General features: G+C 37.4%; 1 protein-coding gene across 2 annotated transcripts in view; it reads right to left on the reverse strand.

Annotated features, from left to right (window-relative positions):
• The window catches only part of VAPA (VAMP associated protein A), a 44581-nt gene that overhangs the window by 17949 nt on the left and 610 nt on the right, over nucleotides 1-26022 (reverse strand). For both annotated transcript variants that reach the window (XM_042911101.1, XM_042911102.1), the window contains exon 2: nucleotides 3123-3275. In XM_042911101.1, the coding sequence (XP_042767035.1) occupies nucleotides 3123-3275 (153 nt within the window). The remainder of the gene's footprint in view (nucleotides 1-3122; nucleotides 3276-26022) is intronic.

Below are 26022 nucleotides of genomic sequence, written 5' to 3' on the forward strand. Positions count from 1 at the left end.
TTTAGTGATAGTATCTTTTAGAATTAGCTAGGATATGCAAAGGAGAAATTAAAAGCTAACTTCAAAACTCCCAACCATTTGTTAGCATTCTCATAAAACTAATTTCTGAGGGGTGCCTGGGTGGCTCAGCTGGTTAAGCGGCTGATTTCAGCTGAGGTCATGATCTCATGATTCACGAGTTCGAGTTCAAGTCCCACATCGGGCTCTGTACTGACAGCTCAGAGCCTGGAACCTGCTTCTCAGATTCTGTGTCACCCTTTCTCTCTGACTCCCCCGATCGCTCAGTCTCTCTCTCAAAAATAAATAAAAACATTAAAAAAAATTTTTAACTAATTTTTGAAAAATAGATTTTAAATAAACACCTACTCAGGAAGTCTAGCAATCTGTTTATATCTGATTCTAAAAAACAAGGTATACGAGGAAAAGGTATATACTCTCATGATTTCAAGAATTTTTCTTGAGTCCTAATTACAAATTCAAATATTTCTAAGCACTTAAGCTTTTCAGTAGCCTTTTAAAGGATTTTTAGAGGTTCCATATGATTATAACTGATGCCAAATTATGTAATATAAACTTAATAAATGGCTATAAGAATGGATCTACAGTTACACAAAATATGTATATGGTATTGTATAAAGTACTCCCCTGTTAACAGGTAAATTACTTCTAAGATATACCTTCTATATATGTGTGTCAACACTTCCAAAAAAAAAAACAAATGCAATTAAACAATGGTGAGAAATACCAATCATATAAGAAAATTTACTCTAAGAAAATTATTTCTAAGGTGTATCTGAGAAGTCCATTAACTCCCATCATGGTTAAAAAAAAATCTTTAAAGGGCCAAATACATAGCAGAAAAAAACCACACAGGATGTCTCAGAATCCAGATAAAGCACAATAAATGTCCATTAATACCCTTCACTGAGCAATCACTGAAGGCTCATCACTAGGAATTGAAAAAACATGGTTGTGACTTAACGACAGTTATAGTCTAAGTTATTGCAGACCATATAGTAAGAGTTACATCATCCTAAAAATATAAATATATACACATATACACACATACATACATGAATACATCAATTGAAAGAAAAAAAAGAAATGAGTGTGTAGCACAGTCAGTCAATCAAGGAACAGTTGCTAGTGGAAGAACAGTTTGAGTGACTCCTTAAGGGAAGGCAACACACTAAAAATTCAAGAGCTAAATTCTCAGTGGACAAGATCTAAAGGCACACCATGGAAACAGTAACTAGTATGTCTAGAGTTTTTAATACAACAAGTGCCCAACACAAGGGGCTACGTGAGAGAAAGTGTTTTGAAAAGTACAGGCTGTTCCCTGAACGACACAGGGACTCAGAATGCCAACCCCCCATATGGCTGAAAATCCACATCCAACTTTTGGCTCCCCAAAAACTTAACTACTAATAGTCTACTGTTGACCAGAAGCCTTGCCAAGAACATAAACCGTGGATTAACGTTTATTTTGTATGCCGTATGTATTATGTATGTATTCTTACAATAAAGTAAGCTAGAGAAAAGAAAATATTATCAAGAAAATCAAAAAGAAGAGAAAATGTATTTATAGTACTATACTGTCTTTACAGGGAAAAACCCACATGTAATTGGGCCTGCGCAACTCAAACTTCTCTTTAGAAACATTAATACAATGAACTGTAGCAATCTAGAACCCTCAAAGAAAAAGTCATTCTGAATAGTTTTATGGATTCCTAAGGATAAAACTGGTAGCACCAAAAAACTATTTTAAACTACATGGAGAGAAATAATTCTGTCTTCCAATTTAGCTAAAAGGCTTAAAGATTTAGAGAGCAACTTCCAGAATGAGTGTAGTCATTGTTTTAGCTTTTTTTCCATCTATCTTTCCCATCAGCTGACAACTTGGACAAACACCAACACATTCCTCCTCGGCTACCACATCATAAGATTCACTAAAAACATCTTTTCTAGAAGGACTTCTAGCTCTGAGTCTTTGAGTCTACATACTGAAAGAGGATTCAGTGTCACAAAGAACTCGGCAGTGTGTCCTTCACTGCCTTTGCAGTCAAGTTCTACTTCTAAGCACTCTCCATGGGCTTGCTATAGGCTGTCACTCTTTGCATAATTTGGTGTTTTTAATCTGCTGTGGACGTAAAAACCAGGCAACTGAGACACAATTATCTTAGGAATACTTATCAAGATCACACAAGCATGTTTTGTTTTTGTTTTTGTTTTTCTTCAAAAAAAACATATACGTGGCTGGGTCATGCCCCCAGAGATTTTGAGGTGAGAGATGGGAGGTCCATGTGTATTCATGTTCCATGTGTTATCGTGACATATAATGGGAAGCGAAATCTACTGCTAGTAAGGAAGAGTAAATGGTCTCCATGTGAAGCCTAAGAAGGTCCCCCATAATTAAGGTCCCCCATTCTCATACTTGTTTCCTATTTCTCAGCTATGTCAGGTAATACTGTTAAGGACAACTATATTGGGAAGTCTGATGGAAGAAAGGAAGTTTATGGAGGGCATTAAGGATGACGCCAGCACAGACTCCACAGCAGAAGTAAGCAATCCATACAGAGAAGGAACCAAGCATACTCCCTGGATTACAAGTAAACACAAAAGGGAGTCATGAAACTAAACTGTTTGGCATTTACAATAAAAGGCAGAAACACTCATCTAATTTGATACAACCAGCAAAAAAGAGCCACTGTACATTTCTAAGATTCTGAATAATACTTGTACAGCTGCATGCAATATGTGACAATAGCTAGAGATCTGAAGAGAAGGATCGATCACAAAAATGATACACTATTTCAAAGATAAAATAGTAAGACCAGAGAATGTGGTAGTAAACTGTAGAAATAAAAGATATAAAATTTTAAACTGAAAATAATTGCTTATAAATTGACCACAGACACCCCCAACCACAAGGTAAGGGTGAGAAATGTTAAATAGCTGGCATATAGTAAGGTAACAGAAGAACATAATTAAAGGCAAGCTAGAATAACTTAAAAACAATTTCTCTCCCTCCAGATGAAACTCTATTAATTAAGACCAAATTAAACATAACCATAAAAATGTCAGAATTTAATACTGTTCAAAATCAGAACATGATTTGCTACCTGAAACAGTCACCGTCAACCCTGGGTCAATAATTCCACTGTTGGGCCTCACACAGTACCGACGAGGTGCTGTAGTCTTCACTTTGAAACACACTTTTCTATCGGATGGATTTCGCAACTTAAGATTTGTAGTGACTACATCTGTGAAGGGGCCTGTAAGGTTTAAAAAACAAAAACAGAAAAAAAATTTAACTGGACTCACACTTATACGAAGCAGAATTCAAAATTCAATGTATACAATCTTAGTTTTATTTAAAGTATATAATGAAATCTGTGTGCCTAACTATATCAAAACACTAAAAGTACTTCTTTCCAGGTACTACACTTACAAGAGTTTTATTTTCTTCTTCTTTCCTTATTATATTTTACAAAATTTCTACACGAACATGTATTATTTCTATCAAATAAAAAGTATTCCAAACATTGTAATTTATGAAGTAAGCCCACAATTTTATTATACGTAGTGTGCTCTTACCACATTACTAAAAAGATCAGGTTTTTCCAGTGGTCTGCAAACCAGTGCCAGTCTTTAAATCCATTTACCAAGAAAACTGCAAAAATGTGTACATCTGAAGATACTACATCCAATGACAATAGTGCTCTTGCTTCACATCTCAATTAGGTTCAATTCATTCACTCATTCATCCATTCACTCACATATTTGTTAAGTATTTATTATGAGCACTGTGTCAAATGCTCTAAATACAAAGTTTTAAGTTTTGGTGATGTACCCAAACGTGAAATTATAAAACAAAGAATCCAGAAAGGTAATCCAGTCCTGCCTAAACTGAGTAAGTCCTAAACTACTAGAACCTCATTTTGTTAAAGGGGGAGGTAAAAGAAAGGTTGTGGCCATTTTTTACCTTGGCAAAAAAAAAAAAAAAAAAAAAAAAAAAAAAACTGTAGGGCATTATGTACATCAATTCAGACAATAAAATGAATACTTTTTCCATTGGGCATAGAAGATAAATTTAAAAAGTATGTCCCAAGAGGAAGCAATAACCACATAACTTATAACTAACACAAAAGCAATTTTAAATCATTTTCAAAGCAATCAGTTTTAAGTTATATTTTTTAATGTTTTTATTTATTTACTTACTTATTTAGAGAAATAGAGACCGAGCAGGGGAGGGGCAGAGAGAGAAGACAGAGAATCCCAAGCAGGCTCTAAGCTGTCAGTGCAGAGCCCAACACAGGACCAGAACTGACGAAACTGTGAGACCATGACCTGAGCCAAAATCAAGAGTGGATGCTCAACCAACTGAGCCATCCAGGCGCCCCATTAAGTTACATATTTTGAAAAGCAAAAAGGCTGAAATCAAAGACTACTATTACAAAGGCTATCTTTATTTAAGGAAACAAGAGTAAGCATGTCTTTTAAAACCTTATCATTCGGAGCCCAGAATGAGAAATTTTCAGCTCTACCAGGTAGTTTCCCATTTAGTTGAATACTGGAAAACCATCTAAGACAAAGGTTTGATGGGGAACGACAAATACAGTCAAATGAAAGGAAGAGTGCAGGAGCAACTAGAGGAAAAGAAACAGACTTCAAAGTCAAGGCCATTAAAAGGTACTTATTTCAAGTACTAAGGAGTGAAATAATCTTATCCTATGCTTGAAGTTTTAAGTTATAAAATATTTTCTAACAAAGACTTAGAATCGGGAAGAGACAGAAATGAGAAAAGGTTAGCAGAAAACATAAAGACAGAGAAACAGTTACAAAAAAAATTAAAGAAAAAGTCATTTAAATCAACAGTTACATGTCTTTTTTAAAAATATATATATATATATGAAGTATGATCTTTTAAACGGCTACCTTTAATTACATGATCAAATAAATCATTTAATTTGTATATTATCTTACTCCCTTTGATTCTTTAATTCTAAATGCTTGCATTTTTCAACAAGCAGCTAGTTAACAACCCCACCATACACTAGCAAAAGAGAGGTACAGGGGAATATTGCAATCTGTCCATTTTGCACTTGAACCCACAATACCATTGGCTAGCAACACAGTTTAAACTACTGATGAAACTAGGGGTCTTAAAGATATAGATTCCATTTCTTAATATTCTCAAAATTCATAAGTTACTACAGATATTTGAGAATACATAAATTTTTAAAGGACTATTTCAAGTAGGACTTTAACATTAGTAGTAAGCATGGCCAAAAAAACAATTTATCAGTAACATGACAAAAGAAACCTTTCACAAAACTTTAACTTTGAACAATCCTATACTTTTATAACATACGTAAGATTTTTTAAATGATCCCAATTTTAGAGGAAAACAACAATTTTCCAAAATAAGGTAAAATAACTTTTTTAATTTTTGAGAGTGTGTGCGCGTGTGCGCGCGCACACACACACACACACACACACACGAGGGGGCGGGGAGAGAGGGAGGGAGAGAGAGGGGGAGAGACAGAAAGAGAGAAAGAATATGAATGAATGAATGAATGAATGAATGAATGACTATGAATCCCAAGCAGGCTCCACACCTCAGCGAGAAGCCTGAGGTGGGCTCAATCCCAGGACTGTGAGATAATGATCTGAGCCAAAATCAAGAGTCAGACGCTTAACCAATGGAGCTACCCAGGTGCCCAAAATAACTGACTTTTAAAACTGATTTAGAAAATGACCATGTATCAATTTTCATCAACATATGAACTCTGAAATAATACTGAAAATTTATATGCAAACTATCTAAAGATGAAGATAACAGCCCACCAAAAAGAAAAAAGCCCACCAATTTAAAACAAAGTTCTTAACTGGATATGTTAACCGTATGAGTAAAATGTGAAATTACGTACTTACAAACGAATAAGCCCACCTACCATATGAATTTGAAATTTTCTGCTCCACTGTGTCCCTATAACCAAGCATCTTAACAGTGCTCTCCCAGTAGAAATAACTCCCTGCAGATAGTTCAGAGTCTGAGCCCATTTTCCCCAGTTAAAATGGAAAATCAGCAGTTACTGATGAATGTTAGCATAAGAATGACCACATTTAACTGTTATAAGAGGTCTTGGAAAGAAACATCAGGTCCACTTTTGTGGGTCACAGAACCCTTTAAGAATGTGATAAAACCTATATACTACCCCAGAAAATAATACCAGAATATACCCCAGAAATACCAGAATAATACCCCAGAAAATAACATGAGTGAAATGTTCACAAAAATTTTACATGGAATTTTTTGGGGGAATATGGGTGAGACAGGAAGATTGGGGGGGGGGGGGGGTGCTGGGGTGTATCATAGATCCCTGAGCCTACTGGTTAGAAAGACCTGATGAAATCCACCTTTACAGACCCTGAAAAATAGAGGAAAAGTTACATAATTTATTGTAAGCACTACAACCAAATCCTAAATCCAAGGGTGATTCTCCTCACGGGTATTTTTGTCTAACATCAGGACTGGGTGGGTGGTGCTACTGGTCGGGGGAGAAGAGGAATGAAGATCTTAGACATTCTGCAATGCCTGGGCAGTCCCATACAATGAAGTATATCATGCCCTCATCCGACCAAATTATCATATATTTCTTCAAATTATCAAATACGCCTTCAAATTCATATTGGAAAAAAAATCTCTTTTCCAGAAATAGATCTATTGTGTAAAAAAGGAAAAATTTGTTCTCCTTCCTCTTGAAAAGGTTACATTTACCATCACAGAAAATTATTCTACCAACAGTAATGCCACTCATGATACTTGAATCACCACAACACACTTGTTATCAGTCAGGAGACATTTGTAGGTGACATACCCGATTCTATCCTTATCCACAAATTTTCTTATTTTGCCCTTATTTCAAAATGTTAAAGAAAACCAGTCAGTCCAATTCAGGTAACTGTTGTATTCTCTTAAATCCAAACTTACTTGTTATTAGGAAGGTTACAAGTACCTGGCTAGTTCACTACGTCTTTTGTTATAGTCATGCCCAAACATTTACACTAAAAGGCATATTTCATTATAAATTTATTTTTTTAACTCTCTTTTAGGGTATAGTTAGGGTATTATATTAAAATTTTAATTTGGGGGCAACTGAATGGCTCAGATGGCTAAGCATCGACTTAAGGTCGGGTCATGACCTCACCGCTTACAGGTTCCAGCCCTCCTCAAGCTTGCTGCTGTCAGCATGGAGCCTGCTTCAGATCCTCTGTCCCCACCTGTCTCTATCCCTCTCCCACTCACACTCACACTCTCTCAAAAAAATAAACATTAAAAAAAAAAAAAAAACTTTAAAACTTTAATTTTTATGCTGGTAGGAAATGTTATATACGAATTTCATTTTGAGATAGTAAAGCAAGTATTAAAGAATATAAAATATACAAATGGGGTACTATGTCCAACAGGGTTAAAAACCACAGCATCACATCAGTAATCTGCTTGACTGACTGAAAACTTATCCTCTGCAATGCTTAAGTGGTTAAACCGGTAAGAAAAATAAGTAGGGGCACCTAGGTGGCTCAGTGGTTGAGCGTCGGACACCAGTTCAGATCATGATCTCAGTTTGTGAGTTCAAGCCCCACTCCAGGCTTGCTGCTGTCAGTGCAGAACCCGCTTCAGATCTTCTGTTCCCCGCCCCTCTGTCCCTCCCCCACCTGTGTTCTCACTCTCAATAGATAAAACATCAAAAGAAAAGAGAAAGAAAAAGGAAAGAAAAGAAAAACAAGTAGAAGCACCTGGGTGGCTCAGTCAATTAAGTGTCCAACTCTTGATTCGGCTCAGGTCATGATCTCACAGCGGTGAGATGGAGCCCTACCTCCGGGCTCCAAGCTAGGCGTGGAGCCTGCTTAAGATTCTTTCTCTCCCTCTCCCTCTCTCTCTCTCCCACCTCCCCTTCCCCCTGCACCTCCCCCGCTTGCATGCACAGTTTGTGTGCTTACTCTCTGAAAGAAAGAAAGAAAGAAAGAAAGAAAGAAAGAAAGAAAGAAAGAAAGAAAGAAAGAGAAAGAAAAAAAGAAAAAGAATTACCTTAAAGTCAGGATAGGGATCAACTTTGCAGGGAAAGAGATAGTAACTGGGATTGGGTACAAGGAAGGTTTTTAGAATAATAGCCAAGTTCTAGTTCTTGTCTTAGGCAGTGATTACATGGGTATTCACTTTTTGACAATTCTACAAACCATACATATTTTTCATTTATGCAAAACAATTTTTTTTAGAAAAGCCGATCCTTGATGTAACCTATAAAAAAAAAAACCTGAAAACAACAGTGAAAAGCAGTTTGGATGAGAAAGTGAACATCTGAAGCAATTTATGTAAAAACCAATATTCATGTTTTGAGGACTACTAAAAATCCCTGTATTGAGGAAAATCCTGTTAGGTGTCTAACGTAAATGCTTAGTTTAACATTTACAAACAATTACTAAAAGCATCCATTTTTTTTATTTTTTATTTTTTAAAATTGACATCCAAATTAGTTAGCGTATGGTACAACAGTGATTTCAGGAGTAGATTCCTTAATGCCCCTTACCCATTTAGCCCATCCCCCCTCCCACAACCCCTCTAGCAATCCTCCATATTTATGAGTCTCTTCTGTTTTGTCCCCCTCCCTATTTTTATATTATTTTTGTGTCCCTTTCCTTATGTTCATCTGTTTTGTCTCTTAAAGTCCTCATATGAATGAAGTCATATGATTTTTGTCTTTCTCTAATTTCACTTAGCATAATACCCTCCAGGTAGATTTCATTCTTTTTGATTGCTGAGTAATACTCCATTGTATATATACCACATTTTCTTTATCCATTCATCCATCGATGGACATTTGGGCTCTTTCCGTACTTTGGCTACTGTTTGTTGCTAGTGCTGCTATAAACATGGGGGTGCATGTGTCCCTTTGAAACAGCACACCTGTATCCCGTGGATAAATGCCTAGTAGTGCAATTGCTGGGTCGTAGGGTAGTTCTATTTTCAGTTTTTTGAGGAACCTCCATACTGTTTTCCAGAGTGCCTGCACCAGCTTCCACTGCCACCAACAATGCAAAAGAGATCCTCTTTCTCCGCATCCTCGCCAACATCTGTTGTTGCCTGAGTTGTTAATGTTAGCCATTCTGACAGGTGTAAGGTGGTATCTCATTGTGGTTTTGATTTTTATTTCCCTGATGATGAGTGATATTGATGAAAGCGTCCATTTTAAGATGACCTCATAGTATACTAGTCACGAATCACAGCTACCATACATACATCCTATGTTAGAGATGAAATTTTACTGTTTATATGTAAATTTCACTATTTATATTCCATATAAAACAAGAAAATTACACAAAATAGTTTACATTTATGTGTACTCATCAACTGGAAAAAAAAAAGCTACAGTCAAAATAACCCTACCTTTTACAATTACATGGGTTGTTTCCTCCTTTAGTCTCACTTTTAAGCAGCCACCACATTTTCTGTCACTAAGTATTCTAATTCCAACTACAATTGTTATTACTTACAATTGTTATTCCAACTACAATTGTTATTTTGTTATAGCCAAAATCCTATACCCAGAAACAAATTCTAAAAATCAGAAATGTAACACACACAAATATTGTCTCTATGTAAAAAAAACTCTGAACATAAATCTGTAAAAACCTGGAAGCTAAAATCTCAAAAATGTAGCGCAAGTTGAAGTCACCTCATCCAGAAGGAGGTCCCAAGTGGGAATGGCCTGCCTCCTTTACCTAAAAATAATTTTCCAGCATGAAATACCCTTTATACTCAGTATACCTAAAATGCTAGCATTCAGAGCAATGATTTCCTTCTAAATAGTGGGACCCTTATTCTCCAAACCCACAATCTTAAAAGGAACCCCAATAAGCTTAAAAAAGTACAACCACTCTGACCAAACAATTTTTTAAAATGTTGTCACCCATCCACATTTTGATACGAACTGCCATTGAAGTTTTCTTGATGAGTTTAGGTGCAAAGAAAAATGAGTTGTGGAAGAGAACAGTTGGCTTTTTCCCCAACACTGTATTGAAAATTTTCATACAAAGAAACTGAAATCATTGTAAACAATCATATACCCATTACCTAGATTCTACAATTAACATTTTGTTGTATTTACTTTTAAGACTTATCTATTTCATCTCTCTGCCCATCCATCTTATTTTTAATGCATTTCAAAATAAGCTGAAGACATCAGTACACTCACTTCTAAACACCTCAATATGCGTATCAATTTGAGTTCACTATTTGCTTACTCTGAAAAGAATCAAATTTTAATTCATGATAAGCAGTAGTACAGAGCATAGAGCATTTTAGAAATAGAAAAGGCCTCTGAGGGGCACCTGGGTGGCTCAGCTGGTTAAGCATCCAACTCAGCTCAGGCCATGATCTTGCAGTTCACGAGTTCAAGCCCCGCATCAGGCTCTGTGCTGACAGCTCAGAGCCTGAAGCCTGCTTCAGATTCTGTTGTCTCCTTCTCTCTATCCCTCCCTGCTCATGCCCTCTCCCTCCCTCCCTCCCTGCCTCTCTCAAAAATAAATAAAAGCATTAAAAGAGAGAGAGAGAGAGAAGAAAAAGGAAAGACATGCCTCTGAGATGAAGCTTAAAATAAGCAGGCAACATACATGAACATTAATTCATGAACTCTGTGACTTCCATTTATTTATTTTTTTTTTCCAATATATGAAATTTATTGTGTGACTTCCACTTAGATGACCTACTCAGAGGCCTATTAGGAGAGGAGTCTCTACTGGCCTCTAGCATTTCTACATGTTTTGCCAATAGGAGGCCTTGGGGCTTTCATCCAGACTATCTTCTCAAGGATGTCTTTAAATAGTGAACAGTCTTGGAAAACAATGTCTCCTTCCTAAGGAGAGAACAGGTTTGCTTACTGGCTAGTAAAATAGGTCTTCCTCTAAGAAAAAAGGTCAGGTAAGTTTCCATGTAGCCCATTAGGAAAGATTCAGGCTCCCTACGCTCAAGGGACAGTCTCACCTATGACACAGAACCACTATGGGAGCAGCATCTGCCTAAACTGAACCCGTGTGTTGCCCTTTGAGGAGGCAAAGGAAATTAACACAAATAAAAAGCTTGTGCTGTATGTAGTGTCATGAAGAATAAAGTCCTTTGTCTCTAAACCCGGGGATCACATATATCTTTTCTACCAATATTCATAAAATTGTAGTACACTCAATTTTTAGACCCTTTAGTTCTTGACAAGATCTTTCTGCATTCTTGGCTATAAGGAACAGACTCAGTTAGCAGCCCCTGTATGATTAAAAACAGACAGTACAATGAACCAAAGCATGAATCTTGGAGGAGAAATATGACTGACCACACAATTCACACAATACATAGTCTATACCTCTCAATGGCACTTCTCACTTACTTTTTTATATACATGTCTTATCCAACAAAACTACAAGCTCCCCTAAAAAGAAACATTCACTTCCTCCTTGAATGAACTGAAGTAATTAACACAGACCTTAAGTCATAGTAGCTGTTCAATATTATTTGTTAAGTAAATACACACTGGAAGTATCGTTGGGACAGTCACATGAATTCTTTTTCATCAACATACAACAATGACAAAAATGTCAGAAATATGTATGTTCTGTTTCAAATGCTACGACTCTAGGTCTTCATAAGTCATTTATGTTGACCATTACATTTTTACTCCTTCATCCTTCCTTTATTGAAACAGAATAGGTAAAAATTCTAATAAGGAAAGCTGGATGCTCAGCTCAAACACATAAATAATTCTGCTGCAGCAAAGCAGGTGATGACTACACTTCATTCAATGTTTCCACAGGTTTTAGCAAATTAATAGCTATATCACTGATTAAACAGTTTTCCAGTTACATGAAGATGACACTGAGTACCTGTCATACTAAATTATGTATGTGAAGTAGATACAGTATAGTATACAGAATATCAATTAAGAATTTGCACAGTAATAGTAGCATGGCAGTAGTAACAGTAAAAATAGTGTTAACAACAAAAAAATTTTTATAACAGCTAGCCTTTATTGAGCCTTCACCCTGTATCAAGAACTCTGCATGAATTATGTCCCTCATAGGCTTTAGCAAGACACTTTATTATCCCCATTTTACAGATAACTTGCCTGCAACAAGTTAAAACACCTGTCATAAACTACAAAGCAGTGGAAGTTGATAGTCAAACCTGGTCTGATTCCAGAGCCTGAACTCTCATAAATTCTATATGTATTTTATGCAAACTACCTACCTACAATTGCTTCCTAATTCATAAGCATTCCAGGCAGATTTCTGCAGCAATAAAGCATGAAACTGCAGTCAAATCATTAATATATGATAATGATTTTTAAATGGATATATTTCCCTTGGTCCCACATACAGGTCAACAACTGAGTATTTCCTGAAATAAGTATCATAAATACTGAGAAAATATCCTATGTTTTTACATCCAAGAAAGCCCTATAACATTTTCTTTAGAATTTTTAAAAATGAAGTCACCTTAATTTATTTCATTTTCTATATTTTTTTTCAAACACATTGAAATCTCAGACTTGAATGTCAGGTCCACAAAGACTGGGTCTTTGTTCTGTTCTCTACCATATTCCAGCAGCTGTAAAAATCCCTGGCATAGAGGGTAGTGAATAAATACTATATTGTACAAATATTTTTGTCCAAATAAACAGAGTACTACTTTCTGGAAAACAAAATGACTCAATGCTATTCAAGAAGGTTTTAAAAACACTAAACATATTTTGTTATAAAGTTTCACTAACATTAATTATAAAAATATGGATCCTGACATTAATAATGTATCATGAATACATGATGAGAGTGCATCACAAAAAAATCTCCAAAATACACTGAATACAGAAGTGTGTAGCCATTCAAAAAAAAAAAAAAATCAATTTTCCCATTCTAGGGTCTTAAAATCATAGTTAAAAGAATTCATCAATAAGCAGGAACCATGTCTTATTTCTCCTCTACCACTTTCAAATAATGTAGTAGTTCTGATCACACAGTTAAATACTCACTCATTACCTTCACATGGAAAAGCACCTAAGTAAAAAGTCAAAACATCTATTTTCTTTGTTCCTTTGGAAGCCTTTTGGAGAGGGAGGGGCTAGTTCCTGTCATCAATGGTGTACTATGACTTTCATAAAAACTGTAACACAGTACACTGGTTTTGAGGCTTAAGAGCTAAAACTATTAACCAGGTGATTGACCCCGACCAAATCACTTAACTTCTCCAGGACAGTCTAACCCCTGCAGTAGACAGGGGTCATTAGTAAACAGAATGACCTTCCAAGGCTCCTCTGGGCTTTAAAATTATGTAACATTACGGGGGCGCCTGGGTGGCTCAGTCGGTTAAGTGTCTGACTTCCGCTCAGAGCATGATCTCATGGTTCATGAGTTCAAGCCCTACATCAGGCTCTGACAGCTCAGAGCCTGGAGCCCGCTTCAGATTCTGTGTCTCCAACTCTCTCTGCCCCTCCCCTGCTCATGCACTCTCTCTCTCTCAAAATTAAAAGTTAAAAAAAAAAAAAAGTGACATTATGATCAACTTCACCTACTGCCTATCTTCTACTCCATGGTAAAATGGCAGATAATTCAATCCTAAATTCTCACAGCCTTATTAACATTTTGCATAAAGTTATTGTAAACATTTTAGAAGTGTTTTTTCAGATCTTTTGATGCATAGGCTCTTCACTCTGACTTTAACAATCCCAGTGTCTTGAAAACAGGAAGGAGAGCATAAACAATAAATTATCTTTTCACAGAAATGAAGTATCCTTCTGATTTGTAACTTTATACAAATTATGTCCTTCCACTGTCCATCTACTAAAGAAAAGATGCACACACACCTAAAAAATTATTTGAAAGAGAACATTTCTGTTCACGGCCAAACATGAAGGATGCACGCTACTTAATTTAACATCTTTATTAAAATAGAAGTGCTCCCTATCTGAAGAGTTTAGAAAAGTTTTTAAAGTCTAGATAAGTAAGATGGTAGGAAATAAAAGGAAAATGCATATTTGGAGAGAAATTAAAATAAATGTTTTTAGCACCATTTACAGATCTAAAATTCTTGAAAATATTTGTACTATGAGAATATAAGTATGCAGAATTATACACACAAAATATATAAAAAGAAATATATCAAATGTTAACAGAGGTTATTTCTAGGTGGTAAGATTGAGTAATTTTTATTTGCTTTACACTTTTCCATCCTTTTTCAATTCTCTACATTAAGCACTTATTTTATAATCAGATGGGACTTTTAAACATGTACACATATTAGTTTCATTTGTTCATAAAATCTTTTATTTGTAACGTGCTGGAGGAAAACTGAAAAGATTCAGAAAAACACATCTGAGGATTTCACTGTTATTGAAGTTTTTGGCAGTGGGAAAAGTACTCAGCAAACAAGACCAAGTGATTCATCTTCCCTGATAAGTTATAAAGGTAATTTTTTTAATAGAGAAAACAACTAAACAGGAAACAAAGATACCCTATACCTTTAAAAGTATGGTAGTCACTCCAATTCATGTCAGATTATCCAAGTACTAAAGTAAATATATATATATATACACATATATATATAAACGGATATATGTATGTACATGGATATATATGGAAGCACAGAGCTACAAAATAAAAGCTGTAAAAATGCAGGCCCATAAGAAACCTAACAAATTGTACTGCAAGCTAAGTATTTTAAAGTCCTCTCATGTTAATTCTTTCTTAGTTAATATCTATTTGTAAAAATGGTAACTGAATTTAATCACACCCTTAAAAAGCTAAAATACACATTAACTACACTAGTTCATTTAAACCTGAATTTTAAAAACAGTACAAAATGTTCACGATTACTCTAGTTATAAGAACATTCCAAATGCCAGTGAAAAGCAGCCAGGCAAACTATATCATATCAATGACAAGTCTTCAAAAACATCTATGTGAATGTTTTTCCCATAAAAATTTAAGACACTGGTTTTAGATTATTTTCATAAAGTGAAGTATGTGGACAATCATGAAGTTGAACATATTTTCACAAATTATGAAGTCCAATCTTGTTTAAGCAATGAATTTATTATGAAGAACAAAAATCACACTTAAGAGTTTATTATAAAGATATAAAGAGTCTCTAGGACACAGGAAATGAAGTATAGCTGGCCTCAAAAGAAGAGGCTGCATTCAAGAGAAACTGGTTCCTGGGACCTCAAGATCTCTGGCCTGCTTTTCTCTCCCTCTTCTCTCTCAACGGAGTTGCTTCTGCTTAAACCTGGCACAAATCAGCCTGCTTTAAAGACCTAAAGCCTATCATCTAAACTAAGTGTGTTTAAAGGGGCGGCATCAAAATTTTGACTAATTGGTCATCAGCATATGTATTGGTTGGCCCTGGGTTAGGTGCTCACCATGAAACAATCAACACTGGCGCAAGAGGGATCCTAAAAATCTATCTGCTGCTTAGAGCCACCTGGCTCTTTAACAGAATCTATAAACAGGAGCCATTCTCAGAGAAGTAAATACCCCCAAACAAACTTATCATACTTCTTACAAGAGACCATCAATTGATGCCAATAGCACGAGCTCAAAGAAACGACACATTTATATACAGTTATGATTTACAAATTAGATTTAGATATATAAATAAGATCTACTTTGAGATAATAATGGTTTTCTATTTGTCTTTATATACCTTGATTTGTGATCTGTTACTCGAAGGTTGCAAACATTAGACTTGTTTTCTATTTACCTTTCTATAACTTGTCTTATTATTAAAAAAAATTAAGACCTCAGACTGTTAACACTTAAAATATTAATTAAAAATTAAACAAAATAATACAGGAAGGACAAATGAAAACCTTCTGATCTCATCTTCCGAAGCTATCTAGTAACAAAACAATTTTAAGTTTTTCTCTCTTATTAAAAAAAGAGTTCACTGTATAAAAAAAGAGTTCACTGTAGAAGTCCTGGAAAACAGAAAAGTAAAAATACAAAAGACACTCACATCCTGAAGTAGAGCCAATGACTTGTTAACATTTTCTTTCCAATCTTTTTTCTTGCACATATTAACATAAACAGGCTCATATTTATGCAACTTTTTAATGCGGAAGTAAGGCTGTTACCACCAATCAACATCACTAAAACTGGGAAAACCAGACACTGTCTATCCCTGATGTGACACAATTCCATCCATGAATTATTTTTACCACCAAATACTGACCTAAATCTAATCAAGCCCTCAAATCTAAATCCAAATTTACAGGAAAGACATCCCACACATACCTAGACTATTTGACAATTCAACCACCTGATCTTCTCAACAAGAGTATGATTTAAAAAAAAAAAAAAAGTGGGGGAAGCAGTGTTTAAAATTAAGACTCGGATACACGACAAACAAATGCAATGCGTAAGCTGAACAAACCAGCTAAAAAACAGACATACAGGGGAGACCGGGTGGCTCAGACACTTAAGCATCAGCTGAGGTCATGATCTCACCATTCCTGAGTTTGAGCCTACCTCAGACTATACATTGACAGTGCAGAGCCTACTTAGGATTCTCTCTCTCTCCCTCTTTCTGTCTGTATCCTGCTTGCTTTCTCTCTCTCAAAATAAATAAACTTTAAAAACTAAAAAATAGAAGTACATACAACTGGGGAAATCTTCAACAGGTTAAATATTAGATGATGTTAAATAATTATTTTTGGTTTTAAGATAATGACATCACAACTATGTAAAGAAAATGTCTCTGTTTATTAGAAAAGCAAACTCAAGTATTTAGGTTTGAAATGTCGTTATCCAGAATCTATACAGCAGCTGGGGCGCCTGGGTGGCTCAGTAGGTTAAGCGTCCAACTTCGGCTCAGGTAATGATCTCACAGTTCGTGAGTTCGAGCCCCACCTAGGGCTCTGTGCTGACACCTCAGAGCCTGGAGCCTGCTTTGGATCCTATGTCTCCCTCTCTCTGTCCCTCTGCCACTCACGATTTGTCTCTCTCCCTCACTCTCGAAAATAAACATTAAAAAAAAAAAAAAACAACAGCAAACAAAAACTAAACAAATATAAAATGCTAATAATCATTAAACTTAAGTATATGAAATTTAAGTATATAAAAGTTCATTATGCTTTTATGAATGTTTGAAAGCTTTCATAAGAAGTTTTAAACTTTTTATCTAGTAATCTGTGTCCCATTTCAGTTATAATAAACAAGGATTTGCATACAATAGCTCCCTTCTTACATTTAATTTTCTTCTAAAACAACTTTTTAAGGTTGAGGATCCATCCTGTATTAACCACTTTCTCCTCTGAAAGGCAGAGAAGACTTCAATGAATCTATCAAGGTTAAGATACAAAAGCACAAGAAAAAGATCAGGAAGTGCCTCTAAAAAAATAAAAGGGTGCTTGCTAACTCTCTTCACAGAACATCTCTGCATGGTAAAGGAAGGACTTACTTAAAGGAAATTAAAAGGTAACTAATACAGGGGCACCTGGGTGGCTCAGTCCATTATGCATGTGACTAGATTTCAGCTCAGGTCATGATCTGAATGTAGTGAGATCAAGCCCCACAGGTTCCACACTGGGCCTCTGTACTGGATGTGGAGCCTGCTTGAAGATTCTCTCTCTCTCTCTCTCTCTCTCCCTTTACCCCTCCCCTGCTCGCTTTCAGTCTAAAATATAAAATTAATAAAAGGTAACTAATGCAGTAAACCAATAAGAAAATTACCAATACTGACAATCAGAAAATATTAAACTCTGAAGTATAAATCAAGTTTTCCCAATTCCTTACACTATAAAACCCTGGAGTGTGGGTAACTTGGTCTGCAAGTGTTCCGCAAGACAAGCAAGCATTTTCAATAAATTTTAACTTGATAAATGAGTGATATATTGCAATACGAGTAGTACATGATGCCAAACATCACATGATCACAACTGAGCCAATGGTTAAATTCGCTTTGATATACAAGAGCTTTGAATTACAGCAGGTTTCCGGAACAAATTATGCTCACAAACCAATGTTTTACTGTATATTATTTTGTCTACGTTACTGAAAAATCGTGTTTTCTTTTTGTTCTCAGATGTCACACATATTCAAAATCCTTAGGGCCAGAACACCCAGGAAATCACCTAATCCTGCCTCTCACTCCACAAATGAAAAAGGTGAAGCACAAAAAAGAAAAAAAAGAAATCTATGGTTAGTCAGCTTTTAACAAAATGCCCTATTATCCCTTTCCCGAAACTAAAAAATTTTAAAACCACAACTACCTGCAAAGGCAGATGAAAAACCTTACAGAAAAAAGATCCAAGACGAAAAACATGGGAATTATAGGAGAAACCACTGGAGTCCTACCAATACATCAATTTTTATTGGGCAATCACCCATGCCAGATCCTGTTACCATGGATGTAAAAATAAAAGAAATGAATATATCCTCAAGTAGTTAACCTAAAGTTTGGGAGAGAAAAAATACGTAAATATAAATACTATGTTATGTGGTATGTAAGTGCTGATTATCACAGATAAGCACAAGCTTCAATAGTGGCCTGAAGAAAGCAGTGACCAACTTGGACTGCAAGAATCCAAGGCTTCACAAAAGGAAGAGATTCTTGGAGACTCCTTGACAGATATGAGGGAGAATAATATTCTGGACAGAGCATGTGCAAAGTCTTGCAACAGCTTAAAGTGTTTGGGAAAATGGTTTCATATAACCTAAAGCTATGTGTAGAAGAGAAATGGGGTGGCAGGCAGTGGATTCTGGACTTTTTCATCTACATAATGGGAAAATATGCCAGGTTCTTTATTAACCAAGGGAGCAAGAATATGAGGTTTGCATTTTACAAAGGGTAGTTCTAGCAGCAGTGTGGCTAGAGAGACACTAGAGAAAAGCAGGCCTGTTTACAGACTAGTAGAGAAAAGACAAGAGATAATCACCTGAAATAAACAATTCCCCAAAGCCCAGACTTCTCCCTGAAAAACACATCCATATAACCAAAACCTACTAGTTACCTTTTCATTAATATCTTGAAGGGTCCTAAACACATCTAACATACCTAATGAGATGAGGATCCTCATCCTACCACTCTCCCACAACCCCAAGTAAAATGCATGTGGTCCTCATTCAAATATCCAGTGTTTCTTTTTGTAAAATTTTTTTTAAATATTTATTTTTGAGAGACAGAGACAGGTCGTGAGCAGGGGAGGGGCAGAGGGAGAGAGAGGGAGACACAGAATCTGAAGCAGGCTCCAGGCTCTGACCTGTTGGCACAGAGCCCAACGTGGGGTTCGAACTCATGGACTGTGAGATCATGACCTGAGCCAAAGTCAGACCCTTAACCGACTGAGCCACCCAGGCGCCCCTCCAGTGTTTCCTTTTTTAGCTCAGCACACAGCACCACCATTCCTCCAGTTACATAAGAGAGGAATCTCAGAGACGGCCAAGATACCTGTACTCTCAGTGAGCGTATCTAATAGACCACCAAGTTTCACTGGCTTGATCCTCCTGAACTTTTCACCATCTCTAATACCAGTCCCTCAAATCAAGTAGTCACCTCTTGCCTGGACTGAGGAAACTAATTCATCTCTATCTCCCTTCTAATACTACTTTATGTTACCAGAATTATGTTTTTTTTAAGTTTATTTATTTATTTATTCAGAGAGAAGCAGAGACCGTGTGAATGGGGGAGGAAAAGAGAGAGAAGACAGAGAATCCCAGCAGGCTCAGCACTGTCAGCATGGAACCCATGAAACTGTGAGATCATGACCTGAGCCTAAACCAAGAGGTGGACATTTAACCAACTGAGCCACCCAGGTGCCCCCAGAATTATGGCTTTTTTTAAATACAAATGTGATTATCACTCCATTCCCTCTATTTCTACCATTCCACCCACTTAAATCTCTCAGTGGGCTAGGATGAAAACAAAACTCTTTAGTCAACCTACAAACCAGCACCACACTCACCTTGGCTGTCTCCACTACTGTTACACTGACTCAGGCTTGTAAATAACATGAGATATTACTTTAACAGGTTAAGTAACAGTAAACGCTTCATGTTCCCTCCTGCCACAGGATCTTTGTAAACACATGCTGCTTCTACTGTATTTTTCTTTCTTTTTCACCTAGGTTAATAGCTTCTACTCATATTAGAAAATCTTAATCCAATTGTGTCTTCCCTGACCAGGAAGATATTTTACTTTTTTTTTAATTTTTTTTTAATGTTTATTCACTTTTGAGAGAGAGACAGCATGCAAGCAGGGGAGAGGCAGAGAGAGATGGAGACACAGAATCCAAAGCAGGCTCCAAGCTCTGAGATGTCAGCATAGAGCCCAATGCAGGGCTCGAACCCATGAATTGAGAGATCATGACCTGAGCCGAAGGCAGACGCTTAACTGGCTGAGCCACCCACGTGCCCCTATTTTTTACATTTTTATAGCACTACACTCCTCTTCATAGTTACATTTCCTTCTTCTAATTAGGCAATTAGTGTCTATCTCTCCCATTAGAACTGCCTCACGAAAACAAAGATTGTATTTTACTCAAACTGTAATTCTAACACTTATTCAACACTTACTACATAGAGCAGAAAGTCAAATCTTTATTGTATAAACAAATTAAAATAAGTGAATTTAAAAGTAAAGTTTCATTAAAGGGTACAGATTCAAGAATTATCTCTGGGATGTAGAAATACAGATTTTAATTAGTAGACATACAGAGTATTTCTGTATGAGTAATCACGATGCCACCGAAATATTAAAAAGAAGGAAAGACGCACAGGCTTGGGTTGTAAAAAACAAAAACAAAAACAAAAAAAAAACACCTGTTTGGGATATGTTGAGTTTGAAGTGTCTGAGTTACAACTCAAATCCAGATAGTCACCAAGTAATTCTAAAACTGACAGCAAAGTCCCAATTAAAATACAAATTTGAGGGACACCTGGGTGGCTCAGTCGGTTAAGCGCCCAACTTCAGGTCAGGTCATGATCTCAGTGTTCATGAGTTCAAGCCCCCTGTCCGGCTTCTGTGCTGACAGCTCAGAGCCTAGAGCCTGGTTTGGATTCTCTGCCTCCTTCTCTCTCTCTGCCATTTTCCTGGCTTGTGCGCTCTCTCTCTCAAAATTAAACAAATAAACATTAAAAAAAAAAAATACAAATTTGAGTGTGTACCAACATGTGCAAAGAGAGCAAGGAAAAGAAAGAGAAGCCATCAAAACAATGAGACTGAACAAGGAAAGTTTACAGAGATAAAACAAAAAACAAATCAGAACCTCAGAAACATTAGCATTTAAAAAGCCCACAAATGAGACAATAAAGGGAGCAAATTAGAAAATTAGAAGTATATGGAAGTGAAAACAATTGTTTAAAAAGTGGAACTGCCAATAATGTCAAGTGCCAAAGAGAGATAAAAATTGGAAATGATCAATGTGGTTGGCAATCAATAAGCAGTAAGGAGAGAATAGTACTACAGTGAACAGGAGGTGAGATACAAGACAGATAGTGAATGAACATGGACTATTTTTCCAAGAAGTTTGACTGCAAAGGAAATGAGGGACAGGGAGGGACATGTACCAGAAGGAGTTGGGAGTCAAAGAAGTATTTTGTTTGCTTCTTTTTAAAATGAAAAAACTAAGTGTATTTATATGTTTAAAAGAAGAACCCAGTGGTTGAAAACATGAGAGGGAAAATATCTGAGGGAACATGGTCTAAGCATGAGTCATGAGGGATTTTACCTTAATCAACAAAAACAGCAGAGCAAACAAGCTTGGATATGAGGAGGGTTTTTCTTTCTCAGGCAAGAAAGTATGGATGTGTGCAGATGAGCAGGTGTTACAAGAGAAGACAGCACAAAATGGAAGGGCTTAAATGCCATACTAAAAAAAAAAAAAAAAAAAAAAAAAAAATCAGACTTTTATCCAGTGGGCAATCAAGAGCTACTTGAAAGCTTTTAAGGAATGGAGTAGTAAGATGTCATCCGTGGCCCAGGAAAGGGGGGAAATCACCTCAGGGATCTGATGCAGCCACTGTGAAATAGGAGCTGATGCAAAACACCTAAAAATGTGCCAAGTATCTGCCAAGAGCAAAAGGACTCTCTATCCTCATTTGTACTTCTTAGTAACGTGCTATTCAAAGATGCTCTGGCTGACACACCACAGGTTCCTGGGGTCCTCAGAAAGCTTAATTTTCTTTATTGGCATGATATTGTGACGGGCCACCTTCAACACAATGGTTTTGCTCTATTTTCCTTTCTCGGATTATTAGTAGGAAGAATATGTTCACAATTTATTTTAGCATTTTCTAAATTTCCTTCTTCCAACTTTTCTCCAAAACTACTAGTAACTAGGAAAAACAAAATGTATACTACAAAGGAAGAAATTTCATAATAATAAAAAATTTAAGGACAAAAAAAATAGCCTCTCATATGTTAACATCAAATTTCAAATCTGAATTCTGTGTCAAATTACTGCCAGGGTTTCAACATAATTTGAAAATACCTACCTCTTTTTCATTAAGCCAATGCAACAGAAGAGCTACTGTAGAATTCGTTACACCATTATAAAAGCACTTTCATATATTGACAATCATATCAAACAAAAAAATTTTTTAATATTGACTTATTTTTGGGAGAATGCAAGCAGAGGAGGGGCAGAGAGAGGGGGACGGAGGATCGGAAGCGGGCTCGCGCTGACAGGCTAACAGCAATCAAGTCTGGATGTGGGGCTTGAACTCACGAACCTCGAGATCATGACCTGAGCCGAAGGCTGGACGCTCAACCGACTGAACCACCCAGGTGCCCCTAAAACAAAATTTTTAAGTAAGATACAAAGGTATTTAAAAAATGCATTAAACTGGTATCTGTTTCTCCATAACTGTGCAAAAATGCTGATAATTCGTACCAAGATGATTGTTAGGCATGTGACAGAAAAATTCACCACCTATTCTCAGAATGATTAAATGAGTCACTTAAGAGAATCCATCCTAGTCACACGTAGAGTTCAAACTAATTCGAATAAACCTACTGAATGATAAAGAATTTTGCAAACTATCTTTAAATAGACTTAAACTAAAATTTACAGGTGATTTAGGGCAAGTCAGAATGAAATGACTTTATAGCCTTATCAAACTAAGCATACATTGTTGATTCTAAATGAGTCTCCTAGTGTTGAACTGTGCAACCGAATACATCAAAGCAAATGATTTACCTCTGACTAGAAGAATAAGATTAAGAAAGAAAGAATCAAATGACACCCAAGGTCACCTCCCAGTTCATCCTATCCCTCCTCCTTCCCAATCCTCTCCTTTATCCCACCCTAGAACAGAAGCACACAGCAAACTGACAGGGTACTTAAGTATAAGCCACATGTTCTCTCCCGTCAGGGGTTGAGTAAACAACCACTCCCTAGCCCAATCCTTCCCCCCAAAATGAAAATAAGCCTCTTCTAAGAAAGCTTCCTAACGGGCCGGGCTTCTTCATTCAAGTTTTGCCTCTTGTTACAGCACCTATCTGCCTTTTACGTCTCCCTCACTAGTCTCAGAGTTCTTCAAGGGCAAAGATAAAACCTAACACAGTTTACTGTTTAACCGTATACTTTTCCCATTAAACTACAAACTGTAAATCCTTTCCCCACCTTGTTTAGCACTCAAGGCCTAAACAGAAACTAGTAACTTGAATTAGTCTTAATCAAATATAGGGATGGCACAAAGCTTTCAGTAAGTGTTCGCTAAGTGGCCCAGCTGAATGTGTTTCTATAAACATTTCAGTGAAACACTTTTTTTAAAGTCAATTTTAAAAAGTGGTTATAGATGTCCAAACTTTTAAAAATGGTCCTCGTGAATTACTTTCATCCTAACACAAGAAGAACCTGTTCTCTAATCATAAGTAATAACTCTTCAATACCTGAAGTAAGTGAACTATATGAATATTACTGTGTAGGGTTTTAGGTGGTTTTTTTTGTTTTTAGCTTGTTCTCCACTATTATTAGTCTCTTACTATGGCAACATTACAACTTCTCTAGGGAGAAAGCTTCAAACTCTGTAGACATTTCCTGGCCTAAAATTGGCTTTTTAAAGATTCTAAGTCCCTGGGGCGCCTGGGTGGCTCAGTCGGTTGAGCATCCGACTTCGGCTCAGGTCATGATCTCGCGGTCCGTGAGTTCGAGCCCCGCGTCGGGTTCTGTGCTGACAGCTCAGAGCCTGGAGCCTGTTTCAGATTCTGTGTCTCCTTCTCTCTGACCCTCCCCCGTTCATGCTCTGTCTCTCTCTGTCTCAAAAATAAATAAACGTTAAGAAAAATTTAAAAAAAAAAAATCAGTTTAAAAGATTCTAAGTCCCTAATGGTAATACATACATGCTCATCTAGTAAAAGAAATTTACTCTGTAAACTCAGCCTGTCAAAAAGTAAAAGCAAAAATTCTTTTAACTTCTCAAAAATATGTTATATACAATTATAGAGATTTACGTTAAATTCCTCCAACCAAAGATAATGTCTACCTAAAATAATTTAATTTCATGATTCCCCAAAGGTGGTTTTTTTTTCTTTCAGCTAAAGCTATGTGACAGCATGCCACACACATGAACTTGTTACAATAAGACGCACTTAGTGCCCCTCAAAATATTTAAGAGTGGTCTTGAAACCCTTACTAGAAAAGGAGCTCACATTTCCACTCAAAGATATTTGGAAATGTACTACAAAGCTTACAAAATAAAGAAGTTACACAATATTACTCTCATAATACCAGAAGACAGTATTTTAAAATCCCTGAAACTATTCAAAACGTTTCCTATGGAAAACAATTGTTTTTCCTTTGGACTCAATCTTGTACAACAGCGAAGGATTTCATTTGTTTTAAGCACTGGAATAGCTGCACATGTCACAAAAATTTTCTCATGGTAACTGCTGAAATTGAAATACAAGATAAGGAATCATCCAAAAGGCGATTCGCAATACACTTAAACGAAGACAGCAAGGAATCTGCTTTTGGATCTCCACACACTTTCAGTATTCCTAAAAAGAAACTAGTTTAACTCTCTTCCCTAAAGTACCCAAATGGGCCTAGGGGCCCCTTAGATTGTTCCTCGGGAATCACCAAAATCGGACTAACAATTTATCACAGGCGTTGCTACAAAATATACAAGGACGCTCCAGAGCTGAGTAACACCTCATCAGCCCCCACATAAACCGCAACGTAAAGGCAAAAGTCACCAATACGGAAGATTCCGCAGCACATAAGCTAAGTTAAGGGGCTAAACAAGAGCAGACAAACACCAGGTCCGCCCCGCACGGAAGGTGAGCTGGAATGTCACACGGGAGGACCAGGAAGACGTCTACTATTAACCTACTACTATCAATTCCCGGGCTGACGCATAGCCTTCCTGCCCGCACGCGCTTGGGTCTCTGCCAACACAACCGGGTAAGTCATAACCAGAGAACTTCACGGGCTTCTCCGCCTCCCTAGCGCTCCAGGTACCTGACAGCGAGTTCTAAACAAGGTAAAAAGGGAGGCAGCAACTCCCTCTGCGAGGGCCGAGGGCCGGCTCCACCCAGGCCCTGCTCGAGGCCGAAGGGTGGTTCTCTCTCGGAACCGAGTCCAGGGCCGCCGCACCGCTGCCTCGCCTCTCGCCTCCCACCGCCGCTGACAGCCGGCGCCGGCGACCGACGCACTTGCGCCACCCCCAGAGCCCCCCTTCCCGCCGCAGACCAGAGCGCACGCTCTAAGGTCACCGCCCACCCACACCCTCCCAGACAACGCCCGACGGCCCTCGGGGGCCAAGGACAAGTGCCAGGCGCGGGCAGCGGCGCGGACAGCACCCGGGAGGCGCCCCCGCGGGACCGCAAGATGGCGGCGGCGGCGGCGGCGCCAGGGCCGGGCCCCTCCGCCTCGCCCCGGCCGGCGCGCGCACCGAGGCGCGAGCGGGCGAGGGAGGGAGCGGGCCGGGCGCGGAGCAGGCGGGCCGAGGGCAGAAGCGGGGCGCAGCCGGAGAATG

The sequence above is a fragment of the Panthera leo genome, chromosome D3 (genome assembly GCF_018350215.1).
Source record: "Panthera leo isolate Ple1 chromosome D3, P.leo_Ple1_pat1.1, whole genome shotgun sequence".
Taxonomy (NCBI): Eukaryota; Metazoa; Chordata; class Mammalia; order Carnivora; family Felidae; genus Panthera; species Panthera leo.